At 41.6% G+C, this 27,425-nt stretch overlaps 1 protein-coding gene across 2 annotated transcripts in view; it reads left to right on the top strand.

Moving 5' to 3' along the window:
* Window positions 1–26,559, top strand: part of ARL3 (ADP ribosylation factor like GTPase 3) — a 29,764-nt gene extending 3,205 nt beyond the window's left edge. The window contains exons 2-6 of one of the 2 annotated variants that reach the window (XM_043925511.1): window positions 2,737–2,880; window positions 6,415–6,531; window positions 15,949–15,999; window positions 17,597–17,782; window positions 26,281–26,559. In XM_043925511.1, coding sequence (XP_043781446.1) covers window positions 2,737–2,880; window positions 6,415–6,531; window positions 15,949–15,999; window positions 17,597–17,782; window positions 26,281–26,328 — 546 coding nt within the window. In that variant the 3' untranslated portion in view covers window positions 26,329–26,559. The remainder of the gene's footprint in view (window positions 1–2,736; window positions 2,881–6,414; window positions 6,532–15,948; window positions 16,000–17,596; window positions 17,783–26,280) is intronic. The other variant, XM_043925512.1, reaches the window with a different exon arrangement.
* The last annotated feature ends 866 nt before the right edge of the window (window positions 26,560–27,425 follow it).

Raw genomic sequence — 27,425 nt, 5'->3', positions numbered from 1 at the left:
TGTGGATACATTGCTGATAACCCACAATACCCAATTAACTAAAGTTCCTCTTTCTTAAATTGCCTTTATTTCACATCATAGGAGTACACATCCTACACAGAGATCCTATCTCTGTTGTCATTGTACTTGGTTGGGGCACATTATGGGTGTTTAAGATAAATGAATGAATAGATTATATTGACCGAAAGTACACTAAAGATTCATTTCCTTGTATTTCGAGTTGGTAATGGACAGGGAGGCCTGGCATGCTGCAGTCCACGTGCTGCAGTCCATGGGGTCGCAGAGTCGGACACGACTGAGCGACTGAACTGAACTGAATACCTCAAAACTCAGCCCCATAATAAAATTGACTTATAATGGCTGTTTCCCTTCGTTTGACATTAAAATATAAATATATATGAATAGAAGCACAGAGTAGACTTATTCTGCACTTTTGTCCAGTCTCTTAAATCAGCTTACTTTGTCCCTTTCAGGCAGAACCCTGATATCTATAAATACCGTCTTCCCTATTTAGCAAACCCTGATAATCCTGTGATCCCCTGTCCTCAGGAGTTGGGTTAATATGATGCTGTATTGTATTTGCATTTGTCTTGCTGAGACCATGCTTGAGATGCCATTTGTCATTTTGTTGGAAGAAAATATTAGCTGAACTTTCCATTTCTCTGTAATTTCATTTAAAAGTGAAACATGTGAAGTTATTGTCTCCTAATGAGGAAAAATTGCTCATTGGAAATGTAGAGATATTATTTTTTTATACCATTAGATTAATAATGCTTAGCTGTAGTTGGAATGTTTTCTTTCTCACCCATGCTTTGCTTCTCTCCTTTCAAGATGAATAGAAATTATATTTTTCTTTTAATCATTCAATTTCGAACATAATGAGTATGTAAAAGCTCTCAGCCTATAGAAAGCAGTATTTGTATTTAGTGATTTTTTTGAAAAAGACACATGAGGAAAAACATAAAGCATTTGTTTACTTTAAACCTTGAAAATATTTTATAGAAAACATACCTTTTTTCATAATTTCTTCACTAGTAAATGATGCATGAGAAGAACTTTCTTTTCTTATACTGTTGTTTAATGTACCAATGTGATAAATTCCAGCTATTATAGAATTTTATTGGAAGGGGTAATGAGGACATCTAATCAGGAACTCAGGAGGAATAGTACAATGTATTTTCCCTGTTCTTAGCCTTTTTATATCACCAGTCCCCTGAGGATCTCAGAATTCTAATTTTAACTGTTCTGAAAGGTGGTATTATAAATGAGTGATTGCAATGTAGCTAATAGAAGCTAGGGAGATTGCTCATAAATAGAGTTTTAAAAAGGAATAGTGTCAAATAATTCAAGGCTGGATTAGATAAAAAGAAAAAAAAATATGCCATTAAAAAAAAAACCCTTGCTTATCTTTTTTTGTTTGTTTCAAATCTGTTCATTCTCTATTCTCAAAATCTTGTGGGATAGAATTTGTCTCTTAACCTAAACCTTACATTTTATTGCTGGTAAAAATTGAGGCATGGAGAGATTAATGTGATCAGTGTGAATACAAGACTAGAAGTGGTAAACAAAGTGTATCTGAAGCAGAAAGGAATTCTTTATAATTATGCATATTTGCATATCATTGTCCAAAGTCTCAATTGTTGAAAATTATTTCACAGAATTAGCGTTTGATCTTAGTGAACTGACTGGTTTGAGTTATTTCCTGATGCAAAGTGGATAAAAACATAACCATTTTATATAATTCTAAGACTCAGTTTGAAGGAATTTCCGCTTGGGCTGGGAGATTAGATTATATGCCCTTTAAACTCTGGGGTTCTTTGATTCTTGATGTAACTATGCCTCACTGGAAAATGATTGTCAGCTGCAAGACACAACAACTATCTTATAAGATTTTTCTTATGTTTTTAGCTAAAAAGCAACATGACTTATTTCCATCCATTAAAAAGAGTAATAACAAAAACCAGAAACAAAAATATGAGATTACTAGTCAAAAATATCCTGGTTAAATTTTGATATTTTTTGCTTCCAAAATGACCTTTCAATTCCTCAATGTCTCTGTTGTATTAAATATTAGATTCTTCATCTGAAGAACATAGATAAATCTGTAATGTGCATCCTGTAAGGATCATGTGAAAGTTAGAAGATGATAGAGTATTTTGAATGATGAAGGCTTAAACAAGAACTGAAACAAAGTCTTTTTTCTAAAAAGCCCAAGTAGAATTTTCTATGACTTTTTGAAATAGTACCTTGAAATCATGCATTAACTTGGGTGGGTAATTCTGTTTAGTTCAGCAACTATCATGGTGTCGTGCCAGGCGTTGTGGGAGATGAAAGCTGCAGTCCTTACCCACAAGAAACTTCACTCTAGTATAAAGGGAAAAAATTTAAAAAATCAGTTTCCTACAGTCAGATATGGTGAGTCTGTACTCTTAAGTGTATATAAAGGGCTTCAGGAATATGAGTTGGTTACAAGTACATACTCCCAGGAGATCTAAGGTAACTGCTAAGCTGGATTAATAAGAGGAACAAGAATGAGCTAAGCTATTTATTAAGTTGCTGAATTTACTAAAGTGCTTCTGCCAAAAACGTATAAGCAAATGGAATAAATGATGTTAAAATGGGTAACAATAAGCTCTCCACAACCAAGAACTCTTGTCAAGGAGAAGATGTTCAGATACCCAGTAATATCAAAGTCAGTGCCCCCAAAGTAACCTCTGTTCTTCATGGTTATTCAAGGGCTTACTCTCAATTCTGCGCAAACTGAAAAGTGCACCAGACCAGGAGGTGAGAATCCTTCTCCTGGGCTTGGATAATGCTGGCAAGACCACTCTTCTGAAGCAGCTGGCATCTGAAGACATCAGCCACATCACACCGACACAGGTGAGCTCTGCCTCGCCCCCATGCTTGCGTGACACATGGAAGACGCTAATAGCAAGTGAAAGACAAAATGGGGAATAGAGTTGTGTCTGTTTGTAAGTTTTGTTACTGAGAAAAGTCTATGCAATTTCAAAATAATCTCATATTTCAAAAACATATCAAGAGATTCCATTTATATGAGATAGTTAAAGTAGTCAAATTCATAGAGACAGGAAAGAGAACAGTAGTGATTAGGGGGCTGGAGATGGGGAGGGATGGGGAGTTATTGTCTAATGGGCATAGAGTGTCAGAGTTGCAAGATGATGAATGGATGGCAGTGATGGTTACACAACAGTAAACCAAACTTAAAAATGGTTAAAATGGTAAATTTCATATTATGTATATTTTACAACAATTTTTTAAAAAGAAATCATTTAAATATATATGTCTATACATATCAAGACACATCAGTTCCCTCAGATCTAAGTGATTCCTTTTTAGAAATAGCCTTATCTTCTCTGATTTTGTAGAAAAATACACATCAACTTAGAAATCTTATTCCAAGTAGTCTCTGTGGAAGATCCAATATTACAAATTCACAGATACTTAAGCAATTTAGAACACAGTAATTACTAAGAACACCAGAGAGGGATCCTGGTTATTCTTCTCTGATTTTGAAATCAATACATGTAGAAAATACAGAAAGCACAGAGAGAAAGAAAAAAAAAGCAGAGTACCCTGAGAAAAACCACTGTTAGTGTATATTTTTCAGACTTCATAAATACAAACGTATGTCAATTTTTAAAAGAAAAAACCCAATTACTTTTATCTTTTTAAGCTTCTTATTTTATTTTTATTATTTATTCAGCTGCTCTGGTTCTTAGTTGCAATATGTGGGATCTAGTTCCCTGACCAGGGAACGAACCCAGGTCCTCTGCATTGGGAGCACAGAGTCTTAGCCAGTGGACCACCAGGGAAGTCCCTGCCCATATTTTTAAATCCAGTCTCATCAACCCTCCTCTTTTCTAAGGCTAAGCAAGCAAAAGCCAAGGCTAGTGGTACTCCCAGCATGGATGCTGCAGACAAGTCCTGCCTGGAAGAACCCTAGTAGGTTTCTTTAGGTCTCCTTTCCTACAAGAAATCCTGAGAAAACTTGACCTTTGGCCAGGCCTTTGGGCTTCCTAACTAATTACAGCCCTGTTGGTCTTACTTTGAAGTGTTTGGACAAGAGGTTTTAGCAAAACCAGAGTTATTTAGCATTTTCTGTCACTGTCCTACGATGAGCTCGATGTCTTGTTTGAATGGCCATGCTGGTATGTATACTTGATGGCCAGCGAGTCTTAACTGATTTGCAGCTCTTTACAGAAAAGTCATTTCAACTGCTACCAAATGAGCAATTTTACAGCTTCTGAACAAATTTAATGTATAGCCTGAGGAGGAGCAAATTACAGTAGTCTAGTCTAGACGAGCTGAAAACACCTATTAGTGTGTCAGGATTTCTGCCAGAAAAAGAAGGACTACGTTGTTTTGTTTTGTTTTGTTTTGTTTTGTTTTTAAGTATTAGAGATAGGCTGTCTCTGTCAAGAGCACCACTGAAATGAGGAGGTCAATACTGAGAGGAGGAACATCAAGTCCTAGTTATGGACCCCAAGTTCCAGTTCTAATTTTCAGGCTCTATTTGATGTGTTACTATATTAAGTCAAGGTTTTGTATTTAGAACAAATGTATTTTTGTATTTAGTCTTTTTTTTTTTTTTTTTTGTATTTAGTCTTTTAAAACACACCTATGATGTGTTTTTATTTTATATTAGAAAAAATAATAGATGCTTACAATAGTAAATTTAAAATATGTAAATATGTAAAATTGAGAAACTAGACATCACCTATAATGCCCAGTCAGACATAACCACTGTTAACATTTGAAACTGTATCCTTTTAGGTTTTTTTGGTGGGCATGTTGAAAATAAAAAGTGGAAAATGGCTCATACAGAGTATACTGTTTTTTATCATCTGTTTCACTTCATAATAACGTCTTGAACGTCTTTCTACATTGTTCTATATGTCAGTACTATTACAGTACATGTCTCTAAATGTTTGCACCCATTCATTATTATTTCTTTAGAATAATTTCTAGCAGATTTGTTAGGTTTGGTGACTTACAGACTTTTAAGACAGTTAACATATGGTCAAATTCCAGGATTTACTCTTATTTATTCCCTCATTCCAGAAAGGATTCATTGTCTGACATTTAATAACATAGTTAAGTGTAGGATTTTTAAATGCATAAAAGTGGTTTTGTCAATGAGTCAGAATGAAGCTACCTTTTACAATAAGCGTAAGGCACTTCCCTTAAGAGTTCTAAAACTTCTAATTTACTCAGTCATTGGCATTTTCGAGGAGCTGTAGTCAGCATCATCCCCAGTTGTCCTCCAGTGACTGAGTCTCCTTGGTGGAAATTGGGTGGCTATGTTCCTATACCCTTGCCTGTGTCTTGTCCTTCTGTGCTGGCAAGCTGCCAGGAGAGGCAAATGTTTGTGGAGGCATCTGCAGACCCACCTAACTCCAGCTCTTCTGGATGAAATGTCACTTCTATAGGAGCAAGCTGTTGATTGGGTTTTTCAAATCCTGATTTCACTATGTTGTTCTTGCCAGAAGATTTTTTTCTTTTTTTAAATTCTTGCTTATAAAATGCCTTCTCGTCAAACCCCAAAGTTCTTGTTAGTTTGTTTCTCTGCACCCAAACTCCCAGCTCACCATTCTGTCTGCCCCTGATTGGCTCACCTGCCCCAAAGTTCCACCTGGCATCACTGTCCTGAAAATGAACCTTTCAAGTTCATCAGAGATACCTATTAAAGAACAGTTTCACATGTTCATTTTGTTGGTTTGTTTTCATCACCACCCGCACGAGGGCTACTACTCTAGTTAGAAACCAGCCTCCCCCTTCGTGTCCTAAGTTCAGCTCCTTCCTTTTCCTGATCAGTTCATATGAGGAAAATTTCTTTCATTTTGAGTTGCTCTTGAAGAATCCAGTCTTCCAGACTGTAGCTCTTGACTCTTTAAATTTCGCATTAGTTCTGTTCTGTTGAGTCTGCAGATTCAGCTTTGTTTGTTAGTTACATGTAATATCCTATTAAATGTTACCATCTTGAGGACTGATGGGGATTGAAGGTGGTTTGTGTTATTATCTGAGTAGTTCTCATTCCCAGTAGTGGCATGCTTGTGTGCACTCAGCATGATGTCATGAGCACCAACTCCAACCCAAGTGATGGGAACACATGTAAGTACATTTTTCTTCCCTATCAGAGCAAACTGTTTTCAATATCATCTGTTTCTTATCCCGCAGAGTATCTCAGAATTAACAAATAACATAGCTGGTAAATGTACCTTTGTCAGAAATGTGATCTCAAAGTCTAGTAAAACTTGGTGTGTTTTTCTTTTTTTAATTGAAGGATAATTGCTTTACAGAATTTTGTTGTTTTCTGTCAAACTGCAACATGAATCAATCATAGGTATACATATATCCCTTCTGTTTTGAAATAACTTGGTGTTTTTGTTTCAGGGTTTTAACATCAAAAGTGTACAATCACAAGGTTTTAAACTGAATGTCTGGGACATTGGCGGACAGAGGAAAATCAGACCATACTGGAGGAATTATTTTGAAAACACTGATGTTCTTGTAAGTATTCCTTCAGATTCATCAGTTCATAATCTCTTCTGCCCTGTCTTGCTAACATTTACCCTGTGATGATCTATCCTGTCAATAATTCCGTTGCCACAACATTGCTCTCTGTCACGATGAATTTAGGGCTAGCAGACAGATTGTGGAGCTTTGTGTAAGATATTTTGCTGTCGCTCAGTAACAGTGTTGTGCCCACACCCACCCTGGCAAATAAAGTATTTATTAATTACCATAGTGATTGGAACAACAGAAAAGTCAGAAGAGAGAGCCACTGACTCCGTCACTCCAAGAAAATCATTAAGTCAGGTATATCCCAAAGAGGGCAATCAAGATAGTGAAGGTCCTGGAAACCAGGATGTATGAGAAATGGTTGAAAGACCTGAAGATGTCCTTCCTGGAAGAGAAAGTTCTTAGAACTGTTTCCAGTTAGTTTCATTGTGACTAGTTCTAGAGGACCGGGCAAAGAGCACTTTGGGGATTGTTAGGGTTTAACGCAGAATAAGGACAAAGTTTCCTATAATTGTGACTGTCCAGAAGTAGAAGCTGCTCATGCACTGGGATTCCCAGCTCAGGCAGCATTCACGCAGGCAGAGGCTGAGTCGAGCTCCCTGCTCACTGCCAAGTTCTCTAGAACTACTGTTTTAGGATTCTTGGAAATTTCACTGTCTATGTACGATTTATCCGATACTTCAGTCTCAGCTCCTTCAGCTCCCCTCCAGCGAGCTTGTCATCCACCCCACCTCAGCCACTCACTCTCATGGTCATACCCTAACACCAGGGCCTCTCGTGAGCTTGGGTAGGAAAAAATGTTACATAATATTTCCATTGACCTCTGACTGAAAGCTTGAATTTAATTATGATGAGGGACAATAAGCTGCAAAACACATTGATATCCTCAGAGTCAATAGAACTCGCCTTGCATCTCAGACAGCTTCCCTCTGTAAGACTGCTTCCTAATGAGTCTCTTTCTATTGGCTCACTCCTATCAGCATGCACACATCCTGTAGTTGCTCTTGTTTAAAACAAAGAACTCGTCTTCCTGTACATCCCCCCCCTCCAGATACTGTCCCATTCCTCAGCCTCTCTTTATAACAAACTCCTTGAAAGAGTTTTCTGTGCTCTCTGTCTTCACTTCCTCTCCGTGCAGGCACTCGGAACCCTCCATTCAGGCTCACTGAGAATCCTTAGTGCCGAGTCCCATGTTCAGGTTTCATTACTTATCTCACTAGAACTGTCAACCCATGGAACAGAGCTGGAATGCTGTCCTTGAAGCACTGTCTTTCCTTGGCTTCCAGAATTCCATTCTGTCTTGGTTTTTCACCTGTCTCACTGGCTTGCTGTTGTTGTTCAGCTGCCCAGTCGTGTCTGACTCTTTTCAACCTCATGGACTGCAGCACGCCAGGCCTCCCTGTCCCTCACCATCTCCCGGAGTTTGCGCAAGTTCATATTCATTTCACTGTGATGCCGTCCAGCCATCTCATCGTCTGACACCCACTGCTACCCCTCCTCGATCTCCATCGCTGTCTTTTCCTTATCTCCCAACCTCCAAATGTTGGAGTGCCCAAGTTCAGGCCTGTGCTTTTCTTCTCTAAGTCTCAGCTTAGGTGACCTCATCCACTTCCAAGGTGTGAATCACCACCTACGTGCTGGTGAGTCCCAAACTATTCTCTCCAACCCGCAACTCAGTATCATATACAGCCAGCTAACTATTTGACATCTGCACACCAATGGCTAGTAATTCCCTTCAGTCTCAGTGTGTCAAAAGCCAAATTCCTATCTTCATCCACCCGTTCCCCAAACCTGCTTCTCCTCCAGTCTTCTCAGTGAATGGCAGTCCCATTCATCCCAAAACATTGGACTCACCCTGGGCCCCTTTTCCTCTCACTCCCTGCATCTGCTCTGTCAGCCAAACCTGTCAGTTCTACCTTCAGAGCATTTCTAGAATCTGCCCACTTCTCTCCACCTCCACTGCTAACATGCAATGGTTGTTGCAATTTCATTCTAACTAGTTTCCTAAGTTCTGCCTTGTCTCCCCGAAGTCTCTCCTCAACACCATAGCTGTAGTGATCCTGTCAAAACATGCTTCCCAGCACAGAGTAGAAGCCAAAGTTCTTGCAGTGGCCCACAAAGCCCCCCAGCTGCTGGCTTCAAGCCCCTCTCCTCTCACCTGGTACCAACCACACTGGCCTCCTTGCCATTCCTAGAAAACAGGCATGCTCCCACCTCCGGGCCTTTGTCATCACTGTTTCCAATGGTAGAATTCTTTTTCCTTAGATATTCTCATGGTATAGTCCCTCACCTCAGACACATCTTTATATATTACCTTTCTCCCCCACTGGAATGTAAGCTCCATGAAGACAGGAACTTTGCCTTTTTTTTTCCCAGCTGTTCTATCCCCAGTGCTTAGAAAAGTACCAAATAAATGAAATGGATCATCATTATAGATGGATTCCGACATTAGGTAGAATGTGGAGTTCTATAACTTCTAAATTCCCTTTCAGCTCTCAGATTCTGAGGTTCTGTATCATTGTGGTCAAGTCCAGGGGCTTATTAATTCTGTGAAGAGGATGGAGCATCTGCTTCACAGAGGGTTTATGAGAAGTAGCAATTTCATTTATTATTCCCAATTCTTAAATGGGAAATAATACCAAAATATAAAATTGAACTATCATCAAATCAGTAAACACAGTTGAGGTACTGAGATGGGCATCACAAAGGCTCATCATATTTCTGGCCTGTGATGAAGGTAAGTTCCAGTATATTCCTGGTGCCAAGTTGAAGATTTAAATGGATAAGAAGAAGATGAGACATGTCCATCCATCCATTTATCCATCTGTTCAGCCAACTATTCTTCCAAAATGTATTGTATACCTTCTAGGAAAACAGAAGAGAAATGTTGGGGGGAAAAGAAAAATTTTCCCTTTTAATACAGAAAGAGACTTCTTCTGTAATCTGAAATAATGTATCTGGCTTTGAAATATCATTTTAGAAATTTTTAAATTTATGTAGAGGTCAAAAAAGTAATGAAACCCCATCCTTCAGCTTCCTTAATTTCACTTTTGATAATCTTGTTTCATCTCCCCTACCACCACTTTATTTTTTTAAGTATTTTAAATCAAATATAAGCCATCATATTATTTCACTTATAAATACCTGAAGTGTAGAAATCAGCCTTTAAATTGTTATAGGAAACTGCATGTTAGAAAAACTAAACATTCGGTCTTTCAAATCCCAAAAATCAACAGGAAACTCCTGGAACTAATAAGTGATTGTAGCAAGTTTGCAGGATATAAGGCTAGTAAAAAAAAAGCTATAGATTCAAGTTAAATCATTATACCATACACCTTAAAGAGTGCTCTATGCCAATCATATCACAATAAAACTGGAGGGAAGAAAAAGCTATAGATTCTCTTTTGCTTTTTTGAGTCAAGAGTAGGGGAACAGCAGGTGATTGAGAGAAATCACAGTTCTATCTGTTCACCTGCTCCATTAGGTACTTTGAAAGAAATGTCCAAATGAGAGCTGTATATGAGGACGTTAATGTCTGTAAGGCTCCATGAAGAGGTCTCAGAAACTTCTAGGTCAGGGTAACTTTAAATCATTCTAACACCTTGAGGATAGACTGCAAGGGAGTTGTGATATGACCTTGGATTCTGCACTCCCCATTAGCTGAGAGAGAGCATCTGGGAATTATCGTAAAATCAGTTCAGAATAACCCTATAGGAGCTTTCTCCAGGTATACTGCACTGCCATATCTGACAATATTTTGGATTCAGAGTCAAACCTTTTGTTATTTTCCAGTGTCGTTTGAGATTAAATAAGTCTTGAGGAGCAGCTGAGTCCCCAGGGTCAGATTCTAAGGCCCTGTGACTCTTAGCCTGTCTGCCCGTTTTGTAGCAGCTTGGAGTGGCAGTGGTGATGGGTTATATTGGTTGGTTGTCTGTATTTAATAGTCTTCCACTGTTGGTTGAAAAGACCTATTATCCTAGACTCCACGCTGCCTAGAAGACCAGGGTTGAGGCTTGACACATTTCGTTGCCTGGTTAACTCTTTTCAATTCTTTCTAGAATGCCATAATAGATTCTTGCTTTAGAGCAGGTGTCGACAAACTGATCCAGCCTGCCTCTTGTTATTGTATAGCTCATGAGCTAAGAATGGTTTTCACATTTTAAATTATTGGGGAAAAAAAAATCAAAAGAAGAATAAGATTTCATGACACTTGAAAATGATATGAAACTCAAATTTCAGTGCCCATAAATAAAGTTCTTAGAACACAGCCACATTCTTTTTTTGTTTTTTTAACCTACTTTTTATGGTTGCTTTTGCACTGCAGCAGCAAAGTTCAATAGTTGTAAAAGGTTGTATGGGCCACAAAGCTGAAAATATTTACTACCTGACCCCTTACAGAAAGAGTGCCAACTCCCACTTTAGAACATTGTATGTTTCTCTAGAGGTTTGAAAGAATCAGAGCAACTCCTGAAAGTACAGAGTTATTCTCAGGAATGATGACACTGAGAGAACATCTGACTTTAGCTTTATTAATTTGCGGGAAGTGACTAAGAAATTAACCCTGAGGTATGACAGAAAGGAGGGTGTAGGATGCCTTCCCTTTCTCTCATGCCAGGAAATAACGGCCTTTTGATAGATTAAAAGCACATCACTTTTTTTCAAGGTATATGTTAATATTACTACCAAACTCCATTTACTTTATCATTACTAGTCTTATGTTTAAACACAACATAGTTTATAAAATTTGTCATCATTTCCATATCCAAATGACATCAAGTGAGATAGAGCTCCACAACCGTCTCTTGTATTATCTCCATCACATCATTCACACTTTGAGCATCAGTACTACTAGAGCACACATAACTGAAAACCACAGATTATCCAGAAAACTTCCTTGTCAGTCAGGTTCAACCTCCTCTTAGACTTTTGCTTAGACTTTTTTATTGTGCTCAATAAAAAGCCACACTTTTTAGTGTCATGTCTTCTTGTCTCTGCCTACCCCTCTGGTGGAAAAATACTCAGGAGCAATAAATTGGCCAAAAGGTGGCAGCAGGAGGGAGGAGGCCCAGAAGCAAGAGGAGAAACACAGAGCCCCCCATTCACATGCTGGATAATCAGTCTCCAGATAATGCAGAGTTGGCTGAACTTCCATCCAGAAGAAAATCTTTTCCTCTAGGTGGTCTTCCCTCAACCAAATAAAAATGTCAAAGCCGTTGCCAATGAAGATGTGAATTGGCTTTGCTTAAAGCATCATTCTCATTCTGAGTGCCATGGATTATCAGTTTTGGAGTAGGTTTATGACAATTTTTGAAGATCCATAGAGTTTTATAAGATCAATTAAAAGCACTGTATTTAACTTTCTCTGATACTGTTTTTTGATTATCTGTTTTTGGATTAAATTTAAATATATATACATATATATTTTGCATGACTGGTTCAACACCTATGTTATTTTTTTCTTTTAACACCCATGTTATTAATGAGAAAAAGAAAGGAAGAAAAAAAGGCTGTTCTTAACCAGAGCGGGAAGCCTCCTTGGTGGCTCAGACGGTAAAGAATCTCCCTGCAGTGCAGGAGACCTGGATTCAATCCCTGAGTCAGAGAAGACCCCCTGAAAAGGGAATGGCAACCCACTCCAGTATTCTTGCCTGGAGAATCCCAGGAACAGAGAAGCCTCTGTCCACAGGGTCACAAAGCGTCGGACACGACTGAACAGTTATCCTTAACACTTATCCTTAGCTATTGACCAGAAACAGATACTTGCGTGAAGAAACTGGGCAGCGCTGGGGAGGGGGTTACCAGGAGGAGAGGCATGTGCCAGCACAGAAAAACAGATTTGTAGGATCACGAGATGGGCTTGTGCTTATGACTTTTTCACTTGGCCCTTTTAATAAGTGGGGCAGTGTTTTATAGCCTTCCTCCTGGAATTATGGTACGGTAGTTTTCAAATTTCATAAAAGTTATGTAAGAAAAATGCTAAATGATAGGGAAAATTTATGTATAGCTTAGGAAAATCCTCCTTTGGAATCTTTTAATGAAAATGTTTTTGTGAAATTTCATGTCAAAGCAATAAATAGCAAGTAATTTGAAAATGAAAGTCACTCAGTCATTTCCGACTCTGCAACCCCATGGACTGTATACAGTCCATGGAGTTCTCCAGGCCAGGATACTGGAATGGGTAGCCTTTCCCTTCTTCAGGGGATCTTCCCAACCCAGGAATCAAACTGGGTTCTCTTGCATTTCAGGTGGATTCTTTACCAACTGAGCTATCAGGGAAGCCCAGCAAGTAATTTAGCAAATAATTAAAAGTTAAAACTTCCTTCTTGTTGACTTTAAGCCTCTGAATTCTTTGGTATTTGACTGGTCATCTTTCTTTGTCTACTGTTAAAACTCTCTTTTAGTTTCTGATTATTCTCTCCCATCTGTTTTTAATCTTATCAAACATTGATTTTTTTTTTTTTGAAGTTTATTTATTTATTTGACTGCATCAGGTCTTAGTTTTGGCATGCAAACTCTTAGTTGCAGCATGTGGGAGCTAGTTCTCTGACCAGGGATCGAACCCAGACGCCCTGCTTTGGAAGTGCTGTCTTAGATACTGGACCACCAGGGAAGTTCCAAACACTGATTTCTTAACTATCTTTTTGGTTTTTTTTTTTTTTTTTGGCCTCGCTGCATAGCTTGGGAGATCTTAGTTCCCTGACCAGAAATTGAACCTAGGCCCAGGCAGTGAAAGCCTTGAATCCTAACCCCCAGACCACCAGTGAATTCCCATTAACTGTATCTTTAGTTGTATTTTCAGCCTCTTCTACTGTTACCTTCTTACTCATACCTTTTGCCCCCAAGCACATGTTTTCCTGCTTTGTAACCTGAGCCCAGATCGCCCTCCCAGGCATCACCTGACCCTTTTTCCCTCCCAGACATCATCTCCTTCTCTTGCCTGAGTGAATATCATTTTAATCCACTCTAGACTCCCAAGTAGTTCTAATCAGATCTTTTGTGTTGAGGTTCACTCTCCCATTGCATTCCTTCTTTCTACATCTGTGTTTATACTGTGTGTGCTACTTTGAAAATGTGAGACACACCAGTGGAAAAATAAGCTACCAGCATGTTCTGCAAAGTGAATTACCACACAGTATCAAATTTTGTATCTCTGTGGTATGCATTGACATTGAGTCAGAGTAATATTAACAATAACAATAATAAGACCACAAATAAGTACTGAGACCAAACACATCCATCCTTCCTCTTCCTGTGATTCTCCCTGAAGGAAACACAAGTGGAAACATAGGGTAGTCTTCAGAGAAAAGGCTGAACCTGGTCCCTGGTATAATGTTTAACACTAGCGACTCTAAATGACAGTGCAGCCTGGCAGTCCATGGGGTTGCAAAGAGTCAGGCACGACTTAGCAACTAAACAACAATAACTTAAGCAAAGGAATTTTAATTTTTTTTTCTTTCAAGAGAGTGCAAGTTTTCAGAGTAGCACAGAATTATAAGCCTCGTAAAGGTGGGAGCTGAAGATTGTTTTTCATTGTGTTTTTAAATAAATATGTTATTTTAAAAGGATGTTTCCATTATACCGCGAGTTTAATAACAATTCTAACTTCCTTAGAGAGAGTTTGAAATTTTGATAATTTTTAAGATTAGCAACTGGGAGAACATTTAATACACTGATTTTAAAAAGGACTACAAAATTATATACCTGATTTTCTTCTTAAATTTCCATATGAAGAAGAATTAGAAGGGAACTTTCATAGGAAATTAAAATAATAAATGTTCTTGGGTTCTGTAACTATAGGTAATTTTTCTTTCTTTTTTGATCTTACCTAATTTCCCTTATTGTTATATCAATGTTATTTATGCAAGAAATAAAATACAGTGATGGGAGAGAAAGCTTGGGATTTGTAATTTACAGTAAGTCACAAAATTTCTCTTACTCTGGCAAAGCCTCTACACCTGCTGTTTCCAGTATTTGATCTTAACCTCCCAGCCTCTGAAGGTAGGAATGAGGGGGACATCACTGGAACCTGAAGACAGCTTACAGTTCATAATCAAAATGGTACTTCCACAAGGATGACGTTCGAGCACTACAGGATTTGTAAATGTCTCCAAGCACCATCCCTTCCTTTTTTGGACACAGAATAAATAGCTGAATGTTTAAGAACAACTGAGGGGACTTCCCTGGTGGTCCAGTCGCAAAGACTCCATGCTCCCAATGCAAGGGGCCCGGGGTTTCATCCCTGGTCAGGGAGCTAGATCCCACATGCTGCAACTAAGAATTTGCATGCCTCAACTAAAGGTTGCACATGCTTCAAGTCAAAATTCCGCATCTAAAATGTGGCCCACCCAAATAAATCATTTTTTAAAAACTGGGTACTTTGTTGTCACGTATGCCTGAGTTTGAATCTCCTTTCTGTCAAGTACTAGACATGACTTGGGCCAAGTTACTTAACTTCTTTCGGCTTATGTTTATTTATGTATAAAATGGGATAAAAATGAAATCTAGATGGAGAAGGAAATGGCAACCCACTCCAGTATTCTTGCCTGGAAAATCCCATGGACAGGGGAGTGTGGTGGGCTACAGTCCACGGGGTTGCAAAAGAGTCAGACACAACTTAGCAACTGAGCACACATGCGTGGATGTGTACAAGTTTTGAAGAATTCTGTGGTTATTTCTTAACAGTGTCACATGCTCATTAAAATAATTAAATATAGGGACGCCTCATCAGTGATATATTTTCCCAAGGTGTAAATGTCCTCTGTTAACCTGTTTCTGCCTACAGAGTCAACTAATTTCACTAAGGTGAAGCTCCTCGGAAAAACTTAATTTATAGTCCCTGTAAAGACTCCATGCTCCCAATGCAGGGGCCTCAGGTTCATTTCCCTAGTCAAGGAACTAGATCCCAAATACTGCAACTAAGAGTTTGCATGTTGCAACTAAAGATCCCACATTTCACAATACAAGTAGACCTGGCATAGACAAATAAATAAAAATAGATATTTAAAAAAATGAAATCTATCTCATGGAGTGATAATGAGGATTAATAGAGTAAATCTAGGATAAAGAATGCTTAGTGAATTCCCATTAAATGTAGCTATTTTTATCCTGCTTGGCTCACCTTACTTCTTACTTTGGAGCTTTGCCAGAGGTATCTTCTCGGCGTCTTAATTAATTAATTAATCAGTTTATTTTGTGTCCATTGTTGACACGAGTGACCAGCTCAGTTTCTGTATGCTGTGCTAACATGAACTCTGCCAATGAGGAATCATCTGCTCCTTCGCTAGAAACTGCCCTTTTTCCATATCTGCTCATTGAAGTAACCTTCTTTCACTTTACAGATATATGTACTGCCCTGTCTTTTTCCATATCTGCTCATTGAAATAACCTTCTTCTTTCACTTTACAGATATATGTAATTGACAGCGCAGACAGAAAAAGATTTGAAGAGACAGGTCAGGTAAATAATTGTTCTGTTGAGATATTTCCCAAACAATTGGGTATTCATTAATCCACTTTGTAAATGTATAAGAGTGAGGAAAAGTATTTTTTGTTTAACCTCTGCAGTTTAAACAAGACAGTCATTCTGGCAAGTAGGCAAAATACCACTTGCCTAAAAAGAAATTAGTTGAGAATTCTTTAAACAATTTTTCATTTAAAGGCTTTTAGTTTTAATCAAATTAAATAAACAAGATACAAGCAAGTGGAACTTACCACCATGCCCAAAAGCTCTCCAGGTTTTTTCCCAGGCCACAGAGAAGTGAATCCAAAGGACAGTTCACCTACCATTTCTATGTGCATTTTTTTTCAATACCAACTTAATTGATCCGAGGGTTACTTGAACAAATTAGAAAGTATGGGAAGAAATGTGCAAGCCAAGACTAAGCTGCTCTTCTTTTCAAGCCAAGAGATAGGTATACTTTGAATATTGCTTCCAGTGCAGGGTGCATGTCAGCGTGATTACATGATACAATTAGCAAATGCAATTTTAATAGAGATGCAGCGGATATAGACCATTTTACCCAGGCTTAGTACACTGATAATAAGTGAGCAGTAACATGGACGTCTTTGGGGAAGTGTGCTTATATTTTTACATTTTAGTACAGCCCTTGGCCAGTGACCTAAACTACCACACATGGCCTTCCAAAGGTAGAAGTCCCCACATTTATGTTCCTTTTCCCTGGAAATTAGTTTGAGAACTCGCCTGGAGACAGCCCCTCTCCCTTCCATACCTTGATGATTTCTGGACCATCACTCATGTGAACCAGCGCTACACGTGAACTTGGGGCTGAAAGGTGTCAGACAGGGATCTGCCTGTCAAACCATCTAGTTCTCTCTAGAGCTCCAGTGTTTTAAGTGGCTAAAATGTGGGTCGAGGGGAGAAGGGGTGGGTCCTGGCTTTTAGGTAAGTGTATACCTTCTCCCAGACTTGCTGCAGACAGAATTAACATACAGTTTAGATCCCAAACTATCACCTAAAACTCAGTGACCTTGTCAGATAGGCTAATGCAGTTACTTTAGGATGTGGGTTTAAGGAAGTGTAATGCACACGCATGCATGTTTTGGAGATAGAGATTGATGAATCAGAATTATAGTCTGTAAAGCAACTGTCATTTTTATTCAAGTTTTTAAAACTACATATGTATCTGTACATATACATACATATATACATATGTATATGTGTGTATATATATGCATTGAAAGTTATTTGCATATAATAACCTTGGGTAAGTTTTAAATGTCTAACCACAACTTTTGTTCTCCCTTGAGTTTCTCTAAGTATGATTTATGAATCCCCCTATAACAGAACTACCTTATTAGTAGGAGCATATGCAGATTCCTGGGCCCTGGCTTAGACTTTCCAAAGTCAGCATCTTTGGGGTGGGCCCGGGAATCTGCCAGGGGATTCTTCCACTCGCTCAAGTTTGAGAACCACTGCCCTTGAAAGTTGCTAGTTGATCAGCTTAACTTTTATTTAGTTTCAATTAGAAGTGCATGGTTAAATATCATAGATTTCATCCCCCCCCCCTTCCCCATCTATTCCCCAAATGATCCAGGAACTAGCTGAATTACTGGAGGAAGAAAAGCTAAGTTGTGTGCCCGTGCTCATCTTTGCTAATAAGCAGGATCTGCTGACAGCAGCCCCTGCCTCTGAAATTGCAGAAGGGCTGAACCTGCACACCGTCCGTGACCGGTTCTGGCAGATCCAGTCTTGCTCCGCTCTCACGGGAGAGGGCGTTCAGGTGAGGTTACCGGAGGGCTCGGTCACCTGGCAACCAAGGTAGCCTGTCTCATTGGTTGCACGGATCTAGATAGAAAAAGATATGAAACAAATAGCCTTTGATGGGCAGATGAACCATTCCAGGATGTGGAGGGCCTGGAGGCATCTGATTCTTTCCTCCTTAGCAACCAATCTGATATCGTTTAACTGGTCCAAGAAAGCCAGAGATAAACGACCCCACACAAGCAACAGGCTGCCCCACTGGGGAGGAGGTCGGAACAGAAGATTTCAAAAATGCTTTCCCAACTCTAGGATTCTCTGATGACTGGGTTGAGGGTTTTGTGTTGCATCTGGTATTATGGATGCTAATACCAGTGCCCTGTTACCTTGCACTCTCAAGGTAACAGAGCCATCAACCACACACTAGTTATCCTAGAAGTGTTTTGTTTTTTTCTGTTGGCTGTCTCCACTGCCGTCAGGGTTGGTGTCTATTTCCTGCTGCTTTGGGTTGGTGTCCCACAAGGAGGTTTCTGCCGCCTAAAAGCCTTACGCTTTACACCAAGAACTGTGTACCAGAAGAGCAGGCTCCCCTTCATTTGATATTAATTTGGGACAGAACACGATGGTAACCCAGACACCAGAGAGGCAGTATCCTCAAAGAATGATCAACAGTTGCAGCTCCAATGCGTCCTACCAAGCAACCTCAAACCAGTCAACCCTTGGAGTCAGCCCTCTAGGACCGCTTCTTGATTCTGAAGCCCCCAGCATGCCCCATAAGCCTCATTTTCAACATCTGGTATACCTGCCAGGGTGGTGACCCAGTACCATGAGAACGGGACAGTACCGCTCCAGGGTGCTGTGAGGGAGCACCAGCGTCTAGAGAGATGGTGTCTCCCCTCATCGCCGTAGGGCATGTGTCTCTGGTGGTGTGGCCAGTTTGCTTTACTATGATCTTGGTTTGGTTCTCCATCGTTGTCTGGCAGCGTCTTTCCATTTGCCTCCTAACACTCTTCTTCCCTTTCCCTGCAGATATTTGACAAATTTGATCGCTTTTATCTCCAGCAAATAATCCCTTCCTAGAGTTATCTCACTTGTTCCATCTGTGCGCTGCCTGTTTTTTTCCCTCTGTGTTAGACAAACTGCCAGGGCCCCTTCAGTGCTTTGCTGCTGGATCTGAGGGTAGACCAGTTAGCACAAGACAAGTGCCCCCTGCTCCAAACCCTTCCATACCTGCTCTCAGAAGCTCTTGTGTGTGTGTGTGTGTGTGTGTGTGTGATGTAGCCAGAGGTTGTTTCAGCTATGTCCCCAAAAGGAAAGCAGGAGCTCTGTGAGTCTCTATGAGGTTTAGGTTTGGGGAGGGGGCAGGTTTAAGTCTCATCTATTTCCTTTCTTTACTAGATTGTGGTTATAAAGCAATATATTCTTGAGAATTCCCTGGCTGTCCAGTGGTTAGGACTCCATATAGGGGGCCCAGGTTTGATCCCTGATCAGGGAACTAAGATCCCACAAGCCCCACAGTGTGTTCAAAAATACATAAGTAAAGCAATATATTCTCATTGTTAATCATATCAAAGTACTACATAAAATTAAGAACTAAAAAGTTCTTTCATTTCCTCTAATCCCACTCAGCAATGAAACTATCATTAATTTTATTCTTCTCAGGTCTCCTCTATAAAATTACAGTCACATATATGGTTGTATGTATCTATCAGGTTTTGAATTAATTGGGTATTTTTCAGCTTAATTTACAAGTTGGTCCAACAAGTCTTACAACCCAGGATGTTTTTGAATAGGTAAATTCTGATCATTTTATTTAGCTTTTCACTTTTAAACAAAAATCAAGTTTTACCTAAAGTATTTCTCTCAATTGTGCATAAGATGGCGCTCATGGGGCCTAGGGTTATCTTGGTGAGGGTAAGGCCCAGGAAAAGAAACAGCTTTCTTGTGTTTGTACAGACCACTTCAGCAAGAGGACTATGCCTCTCTGAAATTGTTTAGAGCCCAAATATAGAAAGTAGAGGATCTTGCGTCTGGGGACTCTAAAGGTGGAGCTTAAGAAAAGAAATACCTTTTGTAAGCATACTCCTAAGAAAGTGGGAATTGACAGCTCTGTGATCTTTTTTCTCTTGGCCAGAGTGTCAAAAGGAAGAAAAACCAAAGCTGGAATTAGCAGTGAGGCTCTTGTTTCCTCAGCCAGCCTTAGGGATATGAAAAGGAGGAACTAGGGTCCCCTCGAATCAGTCTTTAGAGGAGCGGCATTCAGGCCAAGGGTGCTTCCTCAGAGGAGGTGGGAGGCCGTGGTGGTTGTTATCCTTCCAGCCTCCACCCCTCCCACCCTGGCTAGGCAGAGATGAGAATGGACTCCCTGCTCCCAGCTGTCGAACTGCCATAGAAATGGAGTTCCCTTTAAGCCACAGGATCTTCAGCCTGGGAAAGAGGCATGAGCTACTGGATAGAGGGTGGGGGCAGGCAGGAATCAAGTCAGACAGTCCTGTATGGTTTGACTTTGTTAGAAAGTTCTTCCCAGATCAGGGACCTTCAGAAACTAGGTTCACAGGAAGTGAGAGATCACGAGAGATCCAGCAAAGAACCGTGAGCAAGAAAAATAATGATCTGATATGGAGGAGAAATAGTTTGAAGGTCACTTAATTAGTTTAGTAGATAGTACCATGGTGTATAGAATTGGGTAGTTAAGACTGGGATTTCAAGGTTAATGAGATTAGATTATGGTTAATAGAATGATATAAATTTAGAGAATTTAACCATTATTTGAAATGGGTTATTTAATAAAAATGTTAATTAAGAAGGGAATCTGCTGTCTATTGTCCTTTAATGGCAACCTTTGGGGACTGGAGAAAGGTCGTGGAGTTTTCTGTGGAAACAACATTCATTGTGAGGCACTGACTGACCACGTCCCTATTAGGTAATACCTTTGACCTAAGCTCTTGCCCACTCAGCCAATTTCTTGTTTTTCACTTGAAAAAGAGAATTCCCTGCATTGCTTAGTTCAAGAGCAGGCCTTTTAATGACTGGTACTAATTAAGGCTTTAAGTATTCCTAAAAATGAAAGACTTTACTCTCAGACAGAGATTCTGTGAAAAAGTTACTTAAAATTCCTTAACTTCCTATCTCATCTTCCCATTCCACCCTCCCACCCATGGTCCCCCTGGAAGCTGGTCAGCAATGGGCAGAGCTGCCAAAATGCTTAGTCGTGACGGGGGGTCAAGCAACTGGTACCACAGCCCTAATGACCCTGAAAGAAAATGTACAGAAGTTAAAAAAAAAAAACAAAAAACCTGGAATTTCTGTTACTGTTCCAGATATATGTGTATACCTGATCAAATGCGTTTGTGAAACCTGTCCTCTGCTGCTAAATAACCCTCAAGTGGGTGAGTCAGGGGAACAGATCTGCTAGGTAAGGAGACACTCGGGCAGGGAGCTCACTTCTCCTTAGCCGAGCAGCTTAAACACATGATTCGAGATTGTGGGAGTTAGTGATTCCTGAGATGGATTTCAGGTTCTTGTTCTACCTGATGGCAAATATGTGCAGTTGTTATAAGGAGGACAGGCAGTTCCTGGCTCTGGATGTGGAAACTGGCTTTGCGGGCTTCTAGAGAGTTGGGAACCGGTCTTTGTTTGCCTGGCTGATGGTGATGAGGAGGCAGCCCATCACGTAATTAAAGCAGGTTTTCAGGGGAAGCTGTCGAGAGCAGAGGCAGGTAAGGGGCACTAAAAGCTGAAGGAGAGCATCAGTCTTGGAAACTCTGCCAGGGAGAGCCCCGTAGTCCAGAGGAGTGGTCAGAGAGACCCAGTTATGTCAAGCAGATGAAGGCAGGGCGAAGAGAAACTGAACTGTGTCCAGGAGGGAAAAGCCACGGCCCGCTCTGGCAGACCCCCTTGCAAATATGGGGCAGCCTCCGTCTGCATCCAGGGCTGCCAGGGCTTCTCATAAACAACACCTAACCCTGGGACTCTTCTCTGCTTTTCCCTGGGTGTCTGGAAAATCGTGAACAAAGGATCTGGCTGAGAGCCAGAGAAAGGTGTAAAGAAATCAGTCCCTCTTCCACCTGCAGACCTGAATGTGAGTCCCAAACCACAGCTCTCCCTGGCAGTGGTAGTTTCGGGTGTTTGAAGACATTGCCTCCCCAGAACATCGTGTGTGTGTGTGTGTAATTAAAATTATACTGCTTTAGAATTTCCTTTCAAAGCAGAGATCAGCAGTTTCAACCTGGGCTCTAACCTTAGTCATAAGAGAGATCTGCCTACACCAGTAGCTTCAAGCTAGGAGAAGGTCCTCCTGGGTATCGCTCTCCATGCCCCCACCTCACATCCATACCTTCTTTTCACATCGCTCCCACATGCCCTGTCTTCCTTCTCTGAGCAGGAGCCGTAATCTGGCTCCCAGAGCTCTCACCTTCACAGAAAGGGCCTCCAGCCATCTGAGTCCTGACGTGTGAGCTGTCCTTCAGAGTGCCTTGCAGATGAACTCTAAACATTCACTAGCCCAGGTTCTTGTTTTTGTTTCTTTTTCCTTGATCCAAGGGAACCTTTTCCTTAATATGCCAACAGAATTTCAGTATTTTTTTTTAAATAATATTTACAACTTCTTTCTAGGCCTGGTTCAGTTATTTTTGACTCCCAGGGTGAATGGAACTGCTTATCTGCAAGTCAGACCTCAGGTTTATTTTTAAATTTTCAACCCTCTCTGTAGACTAGGAAAGCAAGCTTGGGCCATGCAATTTTGCTACCTCTCTGGGGCAGTGCCTTTTGTCACCAGAAAAAGTATTAATAGCAAGCAATATTTTATGTATGCTGCCTCCAGCTGCTCCTTGACCCTGGGGGCCCAGTGGCACAAAGGAATAGGCTGCATTGCTCAGCACGGGCCTGAGCAATTACTGATGTGACGGTGTAGTCCTCGTGGCGTTAAACAACCAGACCCACCCGACCATGGCTGCCACTGCTTCCTTCCTACCACTGAGCAGTGACGGATGCATTGCAGAGAGATCAGAGTATGAGGGGTGCTCTCTTCCCATAGAAAGGGCATCATGCCTTTAATCCCAAAATGGAGAGATCTGTGATCAAGTAGGTTTCCACCCATGTGGTGAGGGGCCACCTTCCATTTTTCCCAGTGGTTAGTAGGGAATAATCCCATGACATGGTAGAAGTTATTTCCTCTGAAAGAGGCCAGACAAAGCTCAGTATTTGAGGTTCAGTGCCTCTCCTTAGTCTCTAGTATTGAATTGAAGCCAATCAATTCAAATTCAGTTTCAGCAAGGTTGGTCCGAGGGGGGGGTGCAGTGGAGGCAAAAAGGGAGGACTATACCATGAGATGGTCAGCCCTGTGAGGGAGATCCAGTTTGCAGAAATTTGGTCAAACCAGTTGACAGTAAAGGTTCAACCCTTAAACAAAGCTACGAGTTCATTTCCTTCTTTGGAAGCAGAGCAATAACCTGCTTCAGGTAAACGATCACCTTTTTCTCAGTCATCTGTTTAAAAGAAGATCAGAGCCTTGCTAAATTAAGGCCAGAGTGATGTGGCTGCTGATTTAAGGTTCCTCCTTTTGCTATGATGTTGTCTCTAAAGAGAGAGATTCCGCTGGAGATTGCAGGCTTGCAGAGAGTTAATGTGTTGGGATCATGCTGCGAGATAAAAATGTAGGAGTCCACAAGTATCAGTACATGGCAGCCTAGGAATCTTGAGAGGTGAGTGGCCACCTCTGGCACCTTCAGAGCTGCAGCAGAGCCACGCCGGGTGCTTGTCTGGGGCTGTTCCATCTCATACCCCTGTGTTCAGCTGAAAGTCATAAGAAAAAAAACTGCAGTTGCTCCCTCTGCCAACTTGAGGGTAAGCGCAGCTTCTCCCTAAGCCTGAGACAGAGCTCCTCCCCGGCACTTGCCCACAGTCATTGAGAAATGGTCAGGGGTGCGCGAGCGCGGGCACTGGAACTAAATTACCTGGGTTCACGGCCCGCCTTTGCCACGCATTCTTCTGTGCCCCCATTTCCTCATCCCTAAGTACCTACTTCACAGGGTTGTTACAGGGATTAAAAGATATCAATTAAGTGTCTGCTGCTGGGTTGGGAAGATCCCCTGGAGGAGGACCATGGCAACCCATTCCAGTATTTTTGGAGAATACTGGAGAAGTCTGGAGAATCCCATGGACAGAGGAGCCTGGCAGGCTATGGTGCATAGGGTTGCAAAGAGTCAGACACGACTGAAGTAACTTAGCAGGCAAGCAGGCCAGCCATCATGTGAAGTTCTGTAAACACCACCCCAAGCCAGTCTGGCATGGACCCTCCCCTCAGGAGTCTTTCCTTACCAGTGGGCACCTTAGAAGTAACATCCTTGTTGACTGTTGCCTCCCTGACACCTCCCAGCTCCAGTTCAGGTTCTCCTCTGGGCAGTAACAGGAAAGGCACAAACCCCCAGCCTCCAAACACTTTAGATGGGGCAGCCTTCCCGAGCCAGAGCAGAGTTAAGTCTCCCCAGCTTCCCACACTCCGGGGTTGCAGGCAGCAGCTATGGAACCCCCTGGGGCCAGCAGGTCAGCTGGTGGGGCCCGACCTCTGAGCGCCCTCTGCTGGCAGGACTGGGGCTCTAACACACACATCTGGAGGACACTGCCCCTCAGCAGGGCTCCCCATTTAAATCCCCTCGGCCTCCATAACAGATACCCAGTAGAAAGCTGCCCCTCACCCTCCACATTCTGCCTTGGGTTCCTGCAGCTGAGTAAATATTTTTCCTATCTCTTTGAGTGCATTCATGTTGAGTTACATACAATAAAAGAAGCCCAGCCCCCTCTATAATCAGCCATAAAACAAGAGGGAAGACAGTATTCAGTGGGAACACTGCTCTTGATTTCTCTAAGAAGATGATTTGATAAAATAGTGCAACTCTCTATAGAGCAGGGAATATTGAGGTACGCACCTTTGATGGTGTTTGTGCGGGTTCCTAAAGATGGAAAGTGCCACGTAAGTGCTGAGCTATTCACCTTCGAAGGCAAAGAGAAGATGGTTATCTTATTCATCCCTCTTTTATTTGTAAAATCTTTTTTGTCTCCTGGCAGGTGATCTTTTTTTTTTTTTCCTGGAAACCAATTAGCTCCTAAAATTAAACATCCTTCTCTTTAAATTAATCCTTTTCATAAAAATGGTCTTAAAACTGGCCTCAGCTTTTCAGAGTAAGCAGCTAACCCAGTTGTAATCGGAGTCCACCTTCTCTCACCTCGCCATCCCCCCGCAAACCCCAGTCCCCGCCGCTGCCAGGTGCTGTCCACCTCTGTGTGGTTTTGTGCAGTGGGCCGTGGCCAGCCTCCTCTAAGGTCTGCTCTGGGACAGCCATCAGATATTCTGCTTCTCCCAACCAAGTGCTCTGATGGCAACTGGCGGAGTTTTAATCACTGTAAATTCAGGTTATGGTCAGATTAGCCAGGAGATAGGATGCCTGCTGGTTGTTTTGCCATGATGTATTGTTTATGGGATTAATGCTCCGAATGGCCAAGGGTGTCAGCTGATATTTATTACTTTAAGCTGTCTCAGCTGTTCAGGTTCAACGACTAGCTCCCTGGTCACAGGAAATGCAGGGCTCTGAATGTCATGTATGCCCTGAGATGTCCGTGTGTGACAGAAGCAGGGGAAAAAGAGGGGGGTGCCTTGCAGAGGCCTCCTTTGATTTTGTTTTGGACTTCGGAGAATTCCACACAACTCGGGGGGTCACAGAGACTCTGGGGAAAGAGTAAGCATTCAGGGATGGCTCCTAAGGGGGTTGAAAAAGAGGTCATCTCTGGTGGGCCTGGCATCCACAAGATACGCCACCTGCCAGGTGGCTGTACGTAGACATTGTGTGGATTTTACCTCTGTCCTCCTCCAGCCTTCTAAGAGAGGACATGTTCAAGGTTACTGTGCCTTTAAGGGAACCTTCTCCCCAGTCCCTCTGCTTGGTACTGCTTAAAGCTGCAAGAACCAGGCCAGGCCCCTTTAAACCTTCCCTGGTGCTGCACAGAGAGAAATGAATACACATTGCCCCAGTGTGTATCTAGTAACGCGCACTGCAGTTGGTTTGTTTTTCCAAAAAGAAATTTAATTTAGCCTAAGTGTACACTGTCACACTGTAAACACACCGGGGTACCAGAAGGGTGGCTTATTATTGAATTTAATGCCCTAGCAAAGGTCAGCTTTTAGAAAAAGCCAAAAATGGCTGGAATCTGTCCTGATAGCTCCTCAATCAGGCCTGGGATCCAGGCAGATGTGTTTATTTTTTCAGAGGGAGTTCCTGAGGACCCATCTCAAGTTCAGGCTCTTGACACTCCCCCTCCCGTTTCCCTTCAAGCTCTCAGAGGCCTCCCCACTCCTCCCTAGGAGGTCACTGTCCCTGGTCACCCAGGTGGGCCCCTGGGGCAGGCAAGCACCATTGAGCCCATGGTTGTGGAGGGCGGACCCGGGACCCTCTTTCCCCTCGAGGGCTGGAGTGTGTGGTGCCTTTCTTACAACTAACACTGCCTCTCTACCCATTTCCCTCAAAGGACGGCATGAACTGGGTCTGCAAACATGTCAACCCAAAGAAGAAATAAAATCTCGACGAATGGAGATGTGGGAGCTGCGGGAGCTGAATTCTGTCCTGAAAAACACTAATTTGCTGCTTTCTGACCAAATGTTTTTCCATCTGTGTACAGCTACAGCTGTATGAAGAGAAGGAGCAACACCATTTAAAAAGAATCCCCATTCCAGCCGTAGATTTAACTGATCTCTGAGGTTCAGTATCATTTTTCAAATAAAGGAATTATATTATTTCCTCTGCATAATTGAAATAGTATTAAATGTCTCAAAGCACATGATTAGAAAATGAGATCTTTTAAATGAGCAAGAGATTGCATTGCAGTTTAGACAATTCCAGTGGGCTTTTTTCTTTCAAAAAAAAAAAAAAAACCGGTGGGGGAGAGAGGAAGAGGAGCAGCAGCTTAGGCTGTGGTCACTTATTTCCTGACCTGTCCTTACTTTCCCCTGTGGTTTTGAGCCAAGATAGTGTTTGCTCTTGCTGGTCAGTGATTTCTACCATCACCCATTACCAGGGCTGCAGCCTGTCTGGGTGGGAAGCTGCAGGGGCCAGGGAGAGGAGGGGGAGGTGAGGAACAGCCGATGATTAAACCATCTTGTCATGCAGGTAAGAGACTATGTAATCCTCACCCTTTGGAAAGGGGAAAAAAAAGCCTTTCTTGCAGACAAGTCACCACAGAAACATACCCCGTCCCCAGCCCCCCAGCCAGCCACACAGGGAAGCAAATTCTTACCACTTTTGACTGTAATGACATCTGGAATGTAAGGAGAGGTGGGAGGTTTAATTCCAGAAAAATTACAAGGTCTTTAAAAAGCCCTCACATGGAGGGCTCAGGCTAGCGTAAACAGGCTTTCTCCAGTTCAATGGAGCAGTGAGCAGCCGACTCCGAGATTAGCTGCCTTCTCCATGGCCGTCCCATAGAAGGGATTTCTAAAGCTCAAAGAATTCTATGTTTAAATGATCACAATAGGCCGCTGCTATCAGATTTTAAAAATAAATGCAGCTTTACCATGAACCTGCTCCACTGAGAAAAGCCAGGCAGATCGATCTTCAGAAGAGATCAATTTTTACAGTGCTGGCAACTTGGTGGTGTGGGCTGCTCACGGGTGGAGA

The sequence above is a fragment of the Cervus elaphus genome, chromosome 15, assembly GCF_910594005.1.
Source record: "Cervus elaphus chromosome 15, mCerEla1.1, whole genome shotgun sequence".
NCBI classification, from domain to species: domain Eukaryota; kingdom Metazoa; phylum Chordata; class Mammalia; order Artiodactyla; family Cervidae; genus Cervus; species Cervus elaphus.
The sequence above is the reverse complement of the archived record's forward strand: the minus strand, read 5'-3'. Positions and strand labels throughout refer to the sequence as shown.